A 13,339-nucleotide genomic window follows, 5' to 3' on the forward strand; every position below is an offset into this window, starting at 1 on the left:
TATTGACCACCGTTCGGCGCATAAGGATGGCAAGTCATATAAATGACTTTATTTATTAAGATGGTCACGCTATTGACCACCGTTCGGCACATAAGGATTGCAAGTCATATAAATGACTTTATTTATTAAGATGGTTACGCTATGGATCACCGTTCGGCGCATAAGGATGGCGAGTCATATAAATGGCTTTATTTATTAGGTGGTCACGTTATTGATCACGATCGGTGCATAAGGGCGGGATAGTCATACAACAGGCTTTAACTCGTTCAGAAATAAAGAAGTAAACGACACACAATAGTTTAAGATAGAAAACGCATGCATCGTATGGGCATCATTCAACAAAATATTACATACTGCTCGGGTAACGTTGTCCGACCAACAAAAAAGTAGTTTAGTGTACTAACATAAAAAACTACTACTTCGGGGTTCCAAACACTTCTTCGACGAATGTAAAATAACAACTATTACTATGCTACATACTAACACCTCATGCTGAGGGATCATGGATAGTAGGATCGGTAGAGGTTGTCGTAGGTTCGGTAGAAGGATCCACAGGAATTGTAGAAAGCTCGGGGGCAGAACCAAGGTGTGTAGAAAGGTCCACTAATTTCCCATCCACATACACTTTCATGATGTCAAACTCTAGATGAGTAAGTGGAGTTTGGAAAAAATAGTGGCATTGGGCAAGCCCCTTTGTTTAACCACCTCATCATGTTGCGAAGTCATTTTCTGCAGGCTAAGTTGCAGATTATCCACCGAACGTTGGAGCGAGGATATTTTACTTTGCGCTTTCTTTAATTTGTTGTCAGCAACCGCCCGTTCATCCTCAATCGTCTTCGTTAATTCCTTGACACAAGCGGTCAGCGTAGTGTTGTCTTTCTTCGCTTTGTCTAATTCATTCGTGGCATTTTCAAGCTCCACGACCAACAGGGGTTTCGTCGTTCCGGCAGTATAGTTCAAACAGACGCTGGCTCGGGAGATCAGCTCATAGGCCATATTTAAAGACTCAATGGGAGTCATTCCCTTGAATGGTTTTTTCTCTTCAGCACTCAAATTGAATTGTAACCGGTCAGATACATGGATATTGGGATTTAGCACGCTGGTCATCACAATAGGGTTGGTTTTCCTCTTCTTCGGGGGAGAAGGTGTTTTCTCTTGGGTGGATTTTCTTTTTGTGTTGCCCTTCGGGACAACAATTTCCTTACATTTGGCATCGGTAGGAGGAACGGTGGCATCGGATATCTTCAGAGCAGTATTTACAGTATGGGAGGGAGTACCACCTGATCCCCCAATCGGTTTGACAAGAGAAGAGCTTCCCTCATCAGCATTGCTAAGGCCTTTCTTGCAAGCCATCATCCATAGGAAGGCTTGATGTTTTTCCATTCCCCTAAAATGTTCTACGGCACGAAAGCAAATTTAAGACAAGTCAATATTGACCAATTAGTACATTATGGCAAAAGATACTTACCCATCACTCTTTCTCTAAGAGTATCGGTCCTAAGTAGTTCAATCAATTGACGGGATGGAGTCTTCCGGGGTAGTTGGTCGATCTGGGTTATAACGTCACGCTCGTCGTCGGTCATGTCAGCTTCCAGCCATGAGTCCACTCGGTTAGGGTTTTCGGTCCAATATAACAGAAATTTTGGACGGCCATCATCAAAAAAGTATTTTGGCCGACCGGGAGGTCTTATGACAATTTTACAAAACTTGGATTTGAATTCCTTGTAGGAGGAATTAAAGGACGTGAATAGTTGTTTATCTCTCACGGGGACTAAGGATATCCAGGATCGATTAGGATTAGGCAGGGCACGAAAGAAGTACAGAAATGACCCAGGAGTAGGGGTCAGTTGCAACCCTAGGCAGAGCACGTTAAAGGCTTGCATATAAGCCCACCCGTTCGGGTGCAATTAGGCCGGACAAATGTTTAACTCTCTCAGAACCCCCATTTGGAACTCAGAGAAGGGCAGCCTAAAGCCTAAGTCACGAAACAAAGTAGTATATACATAAAAGAAATCTAATCCATACTCCTCATGACCATGGCAGGCCCGTTCGTTGGAACGGCATACCACAAAGGTATAGTCGTCGACCTCGTTCAGATCAGCTAGAATATTCACCTTTTCTAACAGATGCCTAATGGTGGCGGTGGAAGTAAAGTAAGGGATATAATTTTTAACCTCGTGAGGAGCCCAGTCGTACCCCTGCACAATAGGAGGGGCAACTATGGATGACCAGGCTCGCGAGTTATCATAGTTAAACTCTATACCAGAAGAGGATGACGAACTAGCGGGTAGCGTACGGGACGAAGATGGCGATGCTACCCCTTCGTCATCGTACCCTCTACCCTCGTCCCTCGACCCATGGGAAGAGTTAGGAGAGTGAGACATTACCTGGTAAGTGAAGATCGGGTTGCAGCTGTGGAAGACTAGTTAGTGTATGCCCTAAGTGCTCAACAGTAGCAAATGGGGAGGAGGTTTACCCCTATTTATAGCTGCAAAAAACAGTTTCAGGGTTTCATCTCCACCGTTGATGTTTGACGAATCGGAGGGCTGACAGTAGCGGTCTTTTCAAATTTCGTGTTAACTGTCCTGTGGATTCATCTGAGCCGTCAGTTGTGCGATTGATCGTAAGGCTTCAAAGTTGCCATTTGCTCCATTTCATCTTTGCTTAAACCCCTTCGCCATTTTCATGCCTTGGGGCTTGGGGGGCTTATGTAGTGTATGGGATCGGTGAGGGGGAAGGCCGGATCGGGTAGAGAGAGAAACAGATCGGGTAGAGAGAGAAACAGGTCGGGTGGAGAGAGATATTGATCGGGTAGAGTGAGAGATGTGAAGTAGGGACATCACAAGCTACACAGCACGCACTAACAGGCAGATTATGGGGGCGATAATCTCGGAGACATGTGCGACAATTACGCTTAGTGACGAGATATCAGGGATCATGGGTCGACAGTTGCGGATAATGTGCAATCCAGAGGTATGATTTAGGCCTATAAATACAGAATGGTTGGCCAGGTAAAGTACTTTTGATCTAATCATTTCTCATCTTGAATATTAGAGTGACCTTGCTGACTTGAGCATTGGAGTGCTAACTTGCAGGTCGTCGCCCATTCAGGTGTGAGAGGAGATCGATCGGTTCGAGTTCTGTCTTGGGTCCTACATCCGAAACACCCAGCTTTCTGAAGCTCTTCATTTCGTCAAGCTATCATCATTAAAAAAGCCTTCCCTTTCTCCATTGCATCGAAGAGATCCGCAACGCAAAAGAAAATTTAGATAAATTACAAATGACAGCCCAATGAAAACAAACTTAAAAGGCTTATCGAACACTCTAGTACATAGAGTGTTGGAACCCAGGAAGTCGATGAGCGTTCGGGAAGAGGTTCATCGGGGTAGTTGATCGAGCTGACTGACTGTCTCCAGTTCAGCTAGAATCATATCTGATTTGGCCTAGGAGATCACTCTCTTAGAATGCTCGGTCCAATAGAAGGGAAATTTAGGTCACTCGTCGTCCGAATAAAAACTGGACCGACCAGGCTCCATTATTGATGCTTTGAAGAATTCGTCTTGAATTCCTTGTATGAGGTGTTGAATAAAGTAAACAAATGCTAACATTCTTCACTGACAAAGTCATTGGACAACCACGTGGTAAATGACATAGTTACCTAAAAGAGATAGGTAGAAGGATCGATTGAAGAGAGAAGTGAGGGAAAGCGTGACAATGACAACGACCTCACTTCTTATTTATAGTCGAAAAAGCAGTTCCGAGGTTTCAATCTCAATTGTCCTTCACACTCAAATCTGATGGCTAAGGGTAATCAACCTTTCACATTTTATGGGCACGAATCCCGCGATTCGACATGTCCCACAATCATTGGTTACTTTAAATGGTAACTGCTCAGGTAAACTGCACTTTAGCACCATTTTTTGCCCGGTCGGTTACAGAGGGCAGATGGCATGAAAGTAAATCCCCTTTGCAACTGATGACATGATGGGCCTGTGTATTATATGGAATATACCGGTCGGCGCTACAGTAAGACCCTCCCTCCCGATAAGGGTCGGTCGATCGGTCTAGAGAGTCGTTTTAGGTGGTTAAAGATTAATTAATAGTATAATTGTCATTAATGGGCAGTTAACAGATATATTAATAGGTATTAATGGTAAATTAATAGGTTTGATTGCTATAAACTCTATAAATATATGATAAATGTTGAGGTAAAGACACTTTTTTTCTAAATTCAATTGAGACCTTCTTGAGAAACATATCTGACTTGAGTGTCGGAATGTCTTCTACTTATTAACAACCGATCGGTGAGGATTACTTTCTTGAAGAGGCTTCGACAATCGAGGCACGGAGAAGATTAAGGTAGAATGACTGACCCTCTACCCTTTTTTCACCGAAACATATATGATTGATATTACCCCTTCATGGTACATATACTTGTTTCTTCCTTCCCAAAAGTGAGAAGGGTTGGTTTGATTACATTCTAAGGCTAAGGTTTTGTATGTAACGGGCCAAGGTGGTTGTTTTATTCTAGCTTTTAAATTTTTCACGTACAAAAAAAATGCCTTGACGACTTCCATGCCATTCATGCTTAATGGATTGCCAAAAATTTAACACAAAACCAATGACTTATTCACTTGAATGCTTTATTCATTTCTCTAATTTATGTGTTTGACTCACTCATCTCACAAGGTCCACTCATCAATGTTAACTCCAACATAAATCATATCACAAAAAAAAAACCCTAATTTCTTTATTTTCTCGACTTACAAACTAATTTGTTATTACATACATACCAACTAAAACTCCATTACATTTTCTTTCTTTCTTAAGTAATATATTTCTTTTAAAACCACAACAATAATTTATTTTAATTTTCTATTATTTATTTTATCTAAAACACGAAAATTTAAAGACACCAAATATATTATTTTTTTCATTCTTTCAAATAAATTATCATTTATTCTTGAATTATAATTAATTATTTCAGAATATCTGATAACAAATTTTATTTCATTTTTTTTTTCTTAAATCCTTTCGATATTTTAATCAAACAATTATAACAGAGTAACAATAAACATCTACAAAATTTTAAAATTTATTTCAATTTGTACATTTAAAATTATTTAAATTTCCTCCAAAATCAAATTATTCTGAATTTTTAAATCTGTTTCCTCTTTCAAACAAAATAAAATTTATTCTCCATAATCTTAACTTTTTTAAATTCTATTCTTACCAAGAAAATAATTAGTTATATTTTTTTAATTTTAGATTTTTTATAATTAATTATTTTCAATTTAATTTCTATAGCTTCATTCCATCTTCAACACAGATATAAAAATTACAATGTATATTTTTAGTCGTTGTTGCATCTTTTAAAATATTTTCAATATTTTATTTCTCCAATAATTATATCAAACTAAAAAATCACAAATATTTTTTATTTTTTTAATTTCAATTTTAATTTTAATTTTTTTTTAAAATGTAGAAAACCAAGTTACATTTCACCTTATTGAGTATTTTAATTTCTCTGCTATCTTAAACAAATTAAAATTTATTCTCCACAATTTTAATTAATTGTTTTAAATAAAATTTTATATTATCTACTGCTTTTGTAAAACCATTTTTAAATTATCTTTCGACAATTAATAAAAATAACCAAGTTTTAATTTTTTTTTCCAATTTTTAAATTTAAAATTGTTTACATTTTTTTCAAAAACCAAATTATATTCCCCCTAACAGAATCTTTTAATTTCTTTCCTCCTTCATATCAATTAAAATTTACTCTACAAAATTTTAATTATTTTCTTAAATTAAAATTTTCGACCAAATACATTATTAGTCAGGTTGGAATTAGAAGAAAAAAAAAGTAAATAAAAGCAGATTGAAAATTTAGGCTCTAGAAAATCGAGTTCCCACTTGGTGGTATAGTGTTCAGTATTATTTGTAGGAAAAACATCACCTATAGCCTCTATTCATCATCGTTGCTTATCTTTTGTCAAACAATGTCACTCAGATGTGAGTTTAGTTCAGTTACCTCAGTCTGTGGAGGTCCTTCAGACCCGCGGGCGTGAATGGGTTGCACTGGTAGTAATAGAAAAAATGTTTAATATCTATTTTATTTTTGAGTTGTTCAAACAAAAAATGTGATCTAATTGACGTGATAATTAAATACAGTTTTTTGAGACTCACATCATCAGTTTCACCATAACGTGTATTGTATTAGAACAATTCTTCAAATCTAATCTGCCTTGGGGAGCAGAAGCCAGTGCATCCAAGATAGAAAGAGCCAATTCCAAACATTCGGGCTCCAAGACAACAACTCAACCAATTCAGAAAAAGCCCCCAATGCTTACCAGTAAACTCTTAACTTCTGAATGCAAGCACACTCTTTCAAAGAGTCTCTAGGACAGATTCCATTTCAATATCTCTTCTGTAGAAAGAGGAATGTGTATGGGTTCGGGGAAGGAACCTGATCGATCGGTCATAGGAGGAGTGCGATCAACTTGATCGATCGATCGTAGAAGGAGTGCGAACAGTGTCATGACCTGTGATTTTAATGAACGAATATTACGGAGGATGAAACTGATATGATATGGCGGTTACAAATAATGGGCGGATGTTACGAAACGTGGTGCAACGATTACAAAAAGTTAATGTCCATTATTGGGTTTAGTGTATATAAATATAGAGGTGTTAAACCAGGTAGTTTACTTTTGATCTAATCATACTTACACTGAATCTATCGTGACCTTGCTGACTTGAGCGTCGGAGTGCTAACCTGCAGGTCGCAGCGAATTGGTGTGAAAGCTTGGAAGATCTTTGGAAGCGCACAGAAGGAAGAGTTTGGAGAGTCTCTGATCTTGGATCCCGTATTCGAAACATTTTGGCTCCCACCGTGGGGCCAGAGATTTTACAGACAACCCAAACATGATCACAATGGCGGGAGAGCCTCACTTGCAGCTGTTGCAGGAGATGCAAAGGCAGATGTAGGAGATGAGGGCAGAGATGGCGGCAATGAGGGTTGAATGAGGTAATGGGGTGGGTGGACAGATAGCCTAGTCTGTGAATGTTGAAACAATTCACTCGGATAATGAAGGAGGAAGCAATCCTGCAACTCAGGAAAATGGAGCAAGGGGGGAACTAATGCCTCTGGACTTGACGGACGAGGAGGAAGAGGTAACAGGCAAGGAAGAGGAGGAAACGGGTGGGGTAGAGGGGGAAACGGACGGGGTAGAGGGGGAAATGCGCGAGGTGGGGAAGAAATGGTGGAAATGGAGGTGGGGTTGGACATGGAGGAGAGGAAAATTTCGGTGATCAGAGCAGTCAGGAGGAAGAGTACCAGGAAGCATCTGGGGCACAGAATCCGCCAGTTGATAACCAGGCATTCAATGATCAGGCTGAAGGACTTCATCCCTTTACCGCACGAGTTATGAGAGCAGTCATGCCAGAGAATAAAGTGTTACCGGGGGTAGAGAAGTATGGAGGTTCCACAGACCCGATCAAGCATCTTCGATCTTTCGTTGATGCTATGGCGGTGTATTCTTCAGACGAATTGGTTTGGTGTAGGGTTTTTTCCCTATCATTGAAGGAGGAGGCATTGGATTGGTTTCATTTGTTGTAGCCCCGAACAATAGACAGTTTTTCCACACTGAAACAATTGTTTAGCCGACAGTATGCGTCAAGTAGAACTCCAAGTGTAACCTATACAACTTTAGTGAGGATGAGACATGGAAGAGATGAACCTCTTAAAATGTTCATGGACCGGTTCAATAAAACAGTAAGACAGGTGAGAAATGCTGACCAGAGGTTGATTATGAGTGCTTTGACAACTACTTTGAGGTCGGGACCGTTTGTAGATTATCTTTACGCGGAGGAACCTCAGACGATGGATGAATTATAGAACAGACTGTCGAGTTTCATTCACATTGAGGAAGGCAAAACTTTTCAGAGAGGGGGAGAGGAAGTGGAGCCGGTGATCCAAACGGGAAGGGATAGGAGCGACAGTCGAAAGTTCGGGAGAAATGAAAGGAGAAATGGCCAGAGGGGGGGAGATCAATCTAGGGCTCCTCAATACGTTCATCACACACCATTGAATGCCCCCCGGGCTAGGGTAATGGAAGAGGCTTTGAGAACTGATTTGCTGACGGTGGTCCGGTCACTAACGCCTTTAGGTGCTGACGAGAATAAATACTGCCGGTATCATCAAAACAGGGGACATACTACAGAAGATTGTATCACCTTGAAGGATAAGCTAGAGAGTTTTGTTCAAGCAGGCCACTTGTAGAAGTTTGTTCAAAGTTATAAAGAGGCATCCTCAAGTGGCATCGGACGATCGTTCGCACAAATAACCCTCCCAAGAGGAATGAAAGGAAAAAGGAGGATCGTAGTAGAAGTAGGAGTCGGGAGCGGTCGATCAGAGGGGTCATTAATACAATATCTGGAGGGTTTGCAGGTGGTGGTTCCACGATTTCAGCTCGAAAGCGGCATTTAAGAAATCTTCATAGTGTAAACCGAGCAGAGGTAATAAGGAAATCGATGCCTACTATAACTTTTTCGAGCGAGGATTTTCATGCTCCGGATTTGGATCAAGATGACCCGATGGTAATTACAGCAATGATCACACGATATCATGTGCGAAAAGTTCTAGTCGATCAAGAAAGTTTGACTAATATATTATATTGGAAAACCTTCACGCAGATGGAGATCTGGGAGGAAGTCATGACATCGTTCAACGAACAGATAGTGGGATTCACCGGAGAAAGGGTAAGTACGAAGGGTTATGTTGAGTTGAGGACAAGTTTGGGGGTAGACAAAGATGCGAAAGAATTGAAAATCAAATTTTTATTAGTAGATGCAGATACGTCATATAATGTTATATTGGGACGCCCATGCTTGAATGTTTTCGGAGCCATCGTTTCTACCCCCACCTTGCATTAAAATACCCATCTGATGATGGAAGAATCCATACCATTCGGGAAGATCAAAAAATGGCTCGGGAGTGTTACACAGGTAGATTAAAGGTGAAGCCGTTAGTCAAAAGAGCTCAGGAGGGACAGTCAGAAATAGCTATGGCGGAGCTTGACCCTAGAACTAATGCGGAGGATCGGGTGGAACCGATGGGAGAAGTAAAACCTTTCGTTCTAGGAGAGGAAACTCAAGTCACTATGATAGGAAGTAATTTGATTAATCAATAGGCTCGAGCAGTAGGTCAGATGTTGATCTGAAATAGAGACTTGTTCGCTTGGACCGCGACAGATATGCCTGGGATTCATCCTGATGTGATCTCCCACAAGTTATCTTTGTTTAAAAATGTATGGCCGATTTCCCAAAAGAAGAGAAGGTTGGGGGCCGAAAAGAAGAAGGCGGTGGATGAAGAGGTTCTTAAGTTGTTGGAGGCCGGGTTCATTAGGGAAATCAAGTACACCACATGGTTGTCGAATGTAGTAATGGTAAAAAAGTCGAACGGTAAGTAGAGAATGTGCACGGATTTTACTGACTTAAATAAAGCTTGCTCGAAGGACACGTACCCATTACCAAGCATTGATGCGCTGGTTGATGGAGTATGCGGGTACAAAGTTCTCAGTTTTTTGGACGCCTATTCAGGGTATAACCAAATTCCCTTGTACCCTCCGGATAGTGAGAAAACTGCTTTTATAACTGAATGTGCTTCTTATTGTTATGATGTTATGTCGTTCGGTTTGAAGAATGCGGGGGACTACATATCAACGGTTGATGGATAAAGTGTTCCAACGACAGATAGGACGACGTATGAAGGTATATGTGGATGATATGGTCATAAGAAGTCGGTCGGTCGAAGAACACGTGAAAGATTTAGAGGAAGTGTTTGTGCAAGTACGGAAGTTTCACATGCGCTGGAACCCATCCAAATGCACTTTCGGAGTTCAGACTGGGAAATTTCTAGGTTTTATGCTAACCGCTTGGGGCATAGAAACAAATCATGATAAATGTCGAGCGGTATTAGAAATGAGAAGTCTGCAAAGGTTAGTAGGGCGACTGACGGTGTTGTCCCGTTTCATACCCCGACTAGTAGAACATATAAAACCCATTATTAAGGTGATGAAGAAAGGTGCGCAAGTATGTTGGGATAATTGCTGTGAGGTTGCTTTTGAAGAAGTTAAGAAAATCCTCACGGAACCGCCAGTGATGGGACAGCCAGAACCGAACCAGGAGTTACAGGTCTTTTTGGCCATCTCTGATGAAGCAATTAATGCAGCATTGGTGCAGGAGGAGCCGGAGCTGAAGTTAGTATATTTTGTAAGCAGGGGTCTCAAGGAAGCTGAGATTCGTTATCAGCGAGTAGAGAAGGTGGCATTATCTTTGTTGTATGCCGCTCGGCGTCTTAAACCGTACTTCCAAGGACATCAAATAGTGGTGCAGACCGACTATCCCATAGCAAAAGTTCTTCGAAAACCAGATTTAGTTGGAAGGTTGGTTGGATGGTCGATAAAGCTTTCAGAATTTGGCCTACGTTATGAGCCACGAGGATCGGTACGGGGACAACATCTGGCAGAATTTTCAGTAGAGTTATTGGCAGAGGCGGACGAGTCGTTCTGCTGGAAACTCTCTATAGATGGTTCATCTAACAGGCAAGGGAGGGGCACTGGGGTCGTTTTGGAGGGACCGAACGAGTTGATGATCGAGCAGTCTTTAATCTTCAAGTTCAAAATTAGTAATAATCAAACTGAGTATGAGGCACTACTGGCTGGGTTAGAGTTGGCACGAGATCTAGGTGCAGAATACTTAGATTACAGGAAAGATTCCCAATTGGTCAAACGGCATATGCGTGGTACGTTCCAGATCAAGGACGGTCAGCTGCTGCAATATTTTCACAAAGCTAAGCAACTGGAGACATGTTTCAGGTCTATTGAAATAAAACATGTACCTCGAAAGAAGAATTCCCGAGCGGATATGTTGTCGAAGTTGGCTACTGGAAAGGAGAAGGGACACTTGTCTTCGGTAATAAGGCAAGTATTGGAAAAACCGACAGTAGAATGCTTCAATGTGAGAAGTTTGGGAGGGCAAACGAGCTGGAAGGAAGAGATAATCCGATTGATCAAGGAGCCGGACGAGGGGGGAAGTCTTCAAATTGAGGATGTAAAGAAAATTGCCAGGTATTGTATGGTGGGAGACGATCTATACCGATGTGGGTACACTACGCCTTTATTGAAGTGTTTGGATGAAGAGGAGGCTAAGTATGTCATGAGGGAGTTACATGAGGGCATATGTGGAAGGCATACGGGGGGACGAGCACTTAGGGCAAGGATCCTCCGAGCGGGATATTTCTGGATAACATTAGAGAAGGACTGTATGACTTTCACTCAAAAGTTTTTGGCCTGTCAGAAACATGGGAATGTCTTTCATGCTCCGGCTGCTGAATTGAATCATATTATGTTCCCTTGGTCGTTCGCTCAATGGTGAATGGATATAGTCGGGCCTTTCCTGGTCGGTAGGGCGCAGAAAAAATTCTTGTTGGTGGTAGTGGATTATTTCACCAAGTAGGTAGAGGTCAAACCACTGGCTACCATTTCTGCTAATCAAGTTCAGAAATTTGTGTGGAAGTTGTTATGCAGATTCGGAATACCTAACATTATCGTGACCGATAATGGACGACAGTTCATTGACAAGAAGTTAGTGAACTTCTACAAGGAGTCGAGCATTACACCTATAACAAGTTCAGTCGAACATCCGCAAACAAATGGTCAAGCTGAAGCAGCCAATAAAGCTATTGTTCAGGAATTGAAGAAACGTCTGGGAGAAGCTAAAGGAGGATGGGTGGATGAACTCGACCAGGTATTGTGGGGATATCGGTGTTCCCCGCACGGCTCTACTGGTGAATCACCATTCAATTTGACGTACGGGAGCGACTCCATGCTACCGGTTGAAGTGGGTGAGCCGACCATTCGGCGACTGCCAAGCGAAATGACTATAAATGAGGAAGACCTTAGAAGTAATTTGGATGTGTGATTGGTGTCGCACCCCATGCAAAATTTAATGTGCATAAAAGAATGCAGTATAGACTAGGAAGTGACTCCTAGGTCATCTCTCAAGGACCAAACTGTGGTTCAGAATTAGGTCAAACACGACGTGGGGGGTTTTTGTGAAAGGTTTTGTGAATGCGAGAAATGTAAACACAGATGTAAACAGAAATGGAAACAGAAATGTAAAAACGGAATCAAATACAGAATAAAAATTGTTGGTCATTAACTCAATTACCATGCTTCCAATCCCAGATTAAAGACAAATACACACTACTCTAATCCAAATCCAACACGAATCACCCAACTAAGCGAAGGGTAATTCAGTCTTCAGAATTGCACAAATCTAATCAGTCATGCACCATACAGTCTAATCAACTAAGCGCAGATCAAACACCGGTTAGGCAACTAAGCGTATACCTAATTGCAAGCACACAACAGATTAAATATTGAGCCAAATCAGAGCAATAGCATGGCAATCAAAGTGCAGAAGTCTCATGAATAAACTACTCTAGCCTCTAATCCAGCACATCTAACCGACTAAGCGAAGGTTAATCACGTTATCTTAATCGCGTACTAAGCGAACACAATGCACCTATTCCATCCTCTGTGTTCTATACAGATTCATCAACTAAGCGGAGGTACAATCACCAATCGGGCAACTAAGTGTATACCCATCCATTGCAAGAACACAATCAGATTTCATAGAATGTCAGGCAGAGTAGAATAAACACAAGAACAGTCCAAGAAATCTCAAGGAAGCAATGTAATATCATTAACGACCAACCCGACTAACCTAAGCTAACATCTCAACTAAATTAACATAATCGAAAAAAACAGATAGCAGAAAAGTAAATGGAAACAATAAATCAAACATGACGAACAACATAGCAAACGAAAACAGTAAATTAAACTTTCTAACAACTAAGTTATAGTAATTAAATATGCATGCATCCTAGCTAAGGAAAAGAAATTAAATTGGTGAAGAAAAAAAACACATCCATGAAGTGATAAAAGAGTTGGCCTAAGCAAACCGAATAGTCCATATAAAGCAAGTGCATAAAGAGTGAAAAAAAATATACAGGAGTAATAAAACTTCAATGGTAATGGTGTGTAATTATTGAATGCAACGAATATAAAATAGGATTTAACCGTGAGTGATGTAGGTGAGTAAGTTCCTTCAACCCAGCGGAAATGAAAACTTTAATGCAAAAGTGCTGGAATAAAAAAAAATTCAATTGCAAAAGTGCTGCACATTTCCCTAAAAGCCAAAACTGAATTGCTTTTCTCGAAATAAAATTAACAGCGTTTCATTCTTTCTTAAAACCAAAATGAACAACTTC

The 13,339-nt window shown here is 40.7% G+C and overlaps 1 protein-coding gene across 1 annotated transcript; it reads left to right on the forward strand.

Moving 5' to 3' along the window:
• Positions 1 to 9,768: 9,768 nt before the first annotated feature.
• Positions 9,769 to 11,439, forward strand: LOC106770199. The gene has a single exon (XM_014656022.1). The coding sequence runs from the start codon at positions 9,769 to 9,771 to the stop codon at positions 11,437 to 11,439; it is 1,671 nt and encodes a 556-aa protein (XP_014511508.1).
• The last annotated feature ends 1,900 nt before the right edge of the window (positions 11,440 to 13,339 follow it).

The sequence above is a fragment of the Vigna radiata genome, chromosome 8 (assembly GCF_000741045.1).
Source record: "Vigna radiata var. radiata cultivar VC1973A chromosome 8, Vradiata_ver6, whole genome shotgun sequence".
NCBI lineage: Eukaryota > Viridiplantae > Streptophyta > Magnoliopsida > Fabales > Fabaceae > Vigna > Vigna radiata.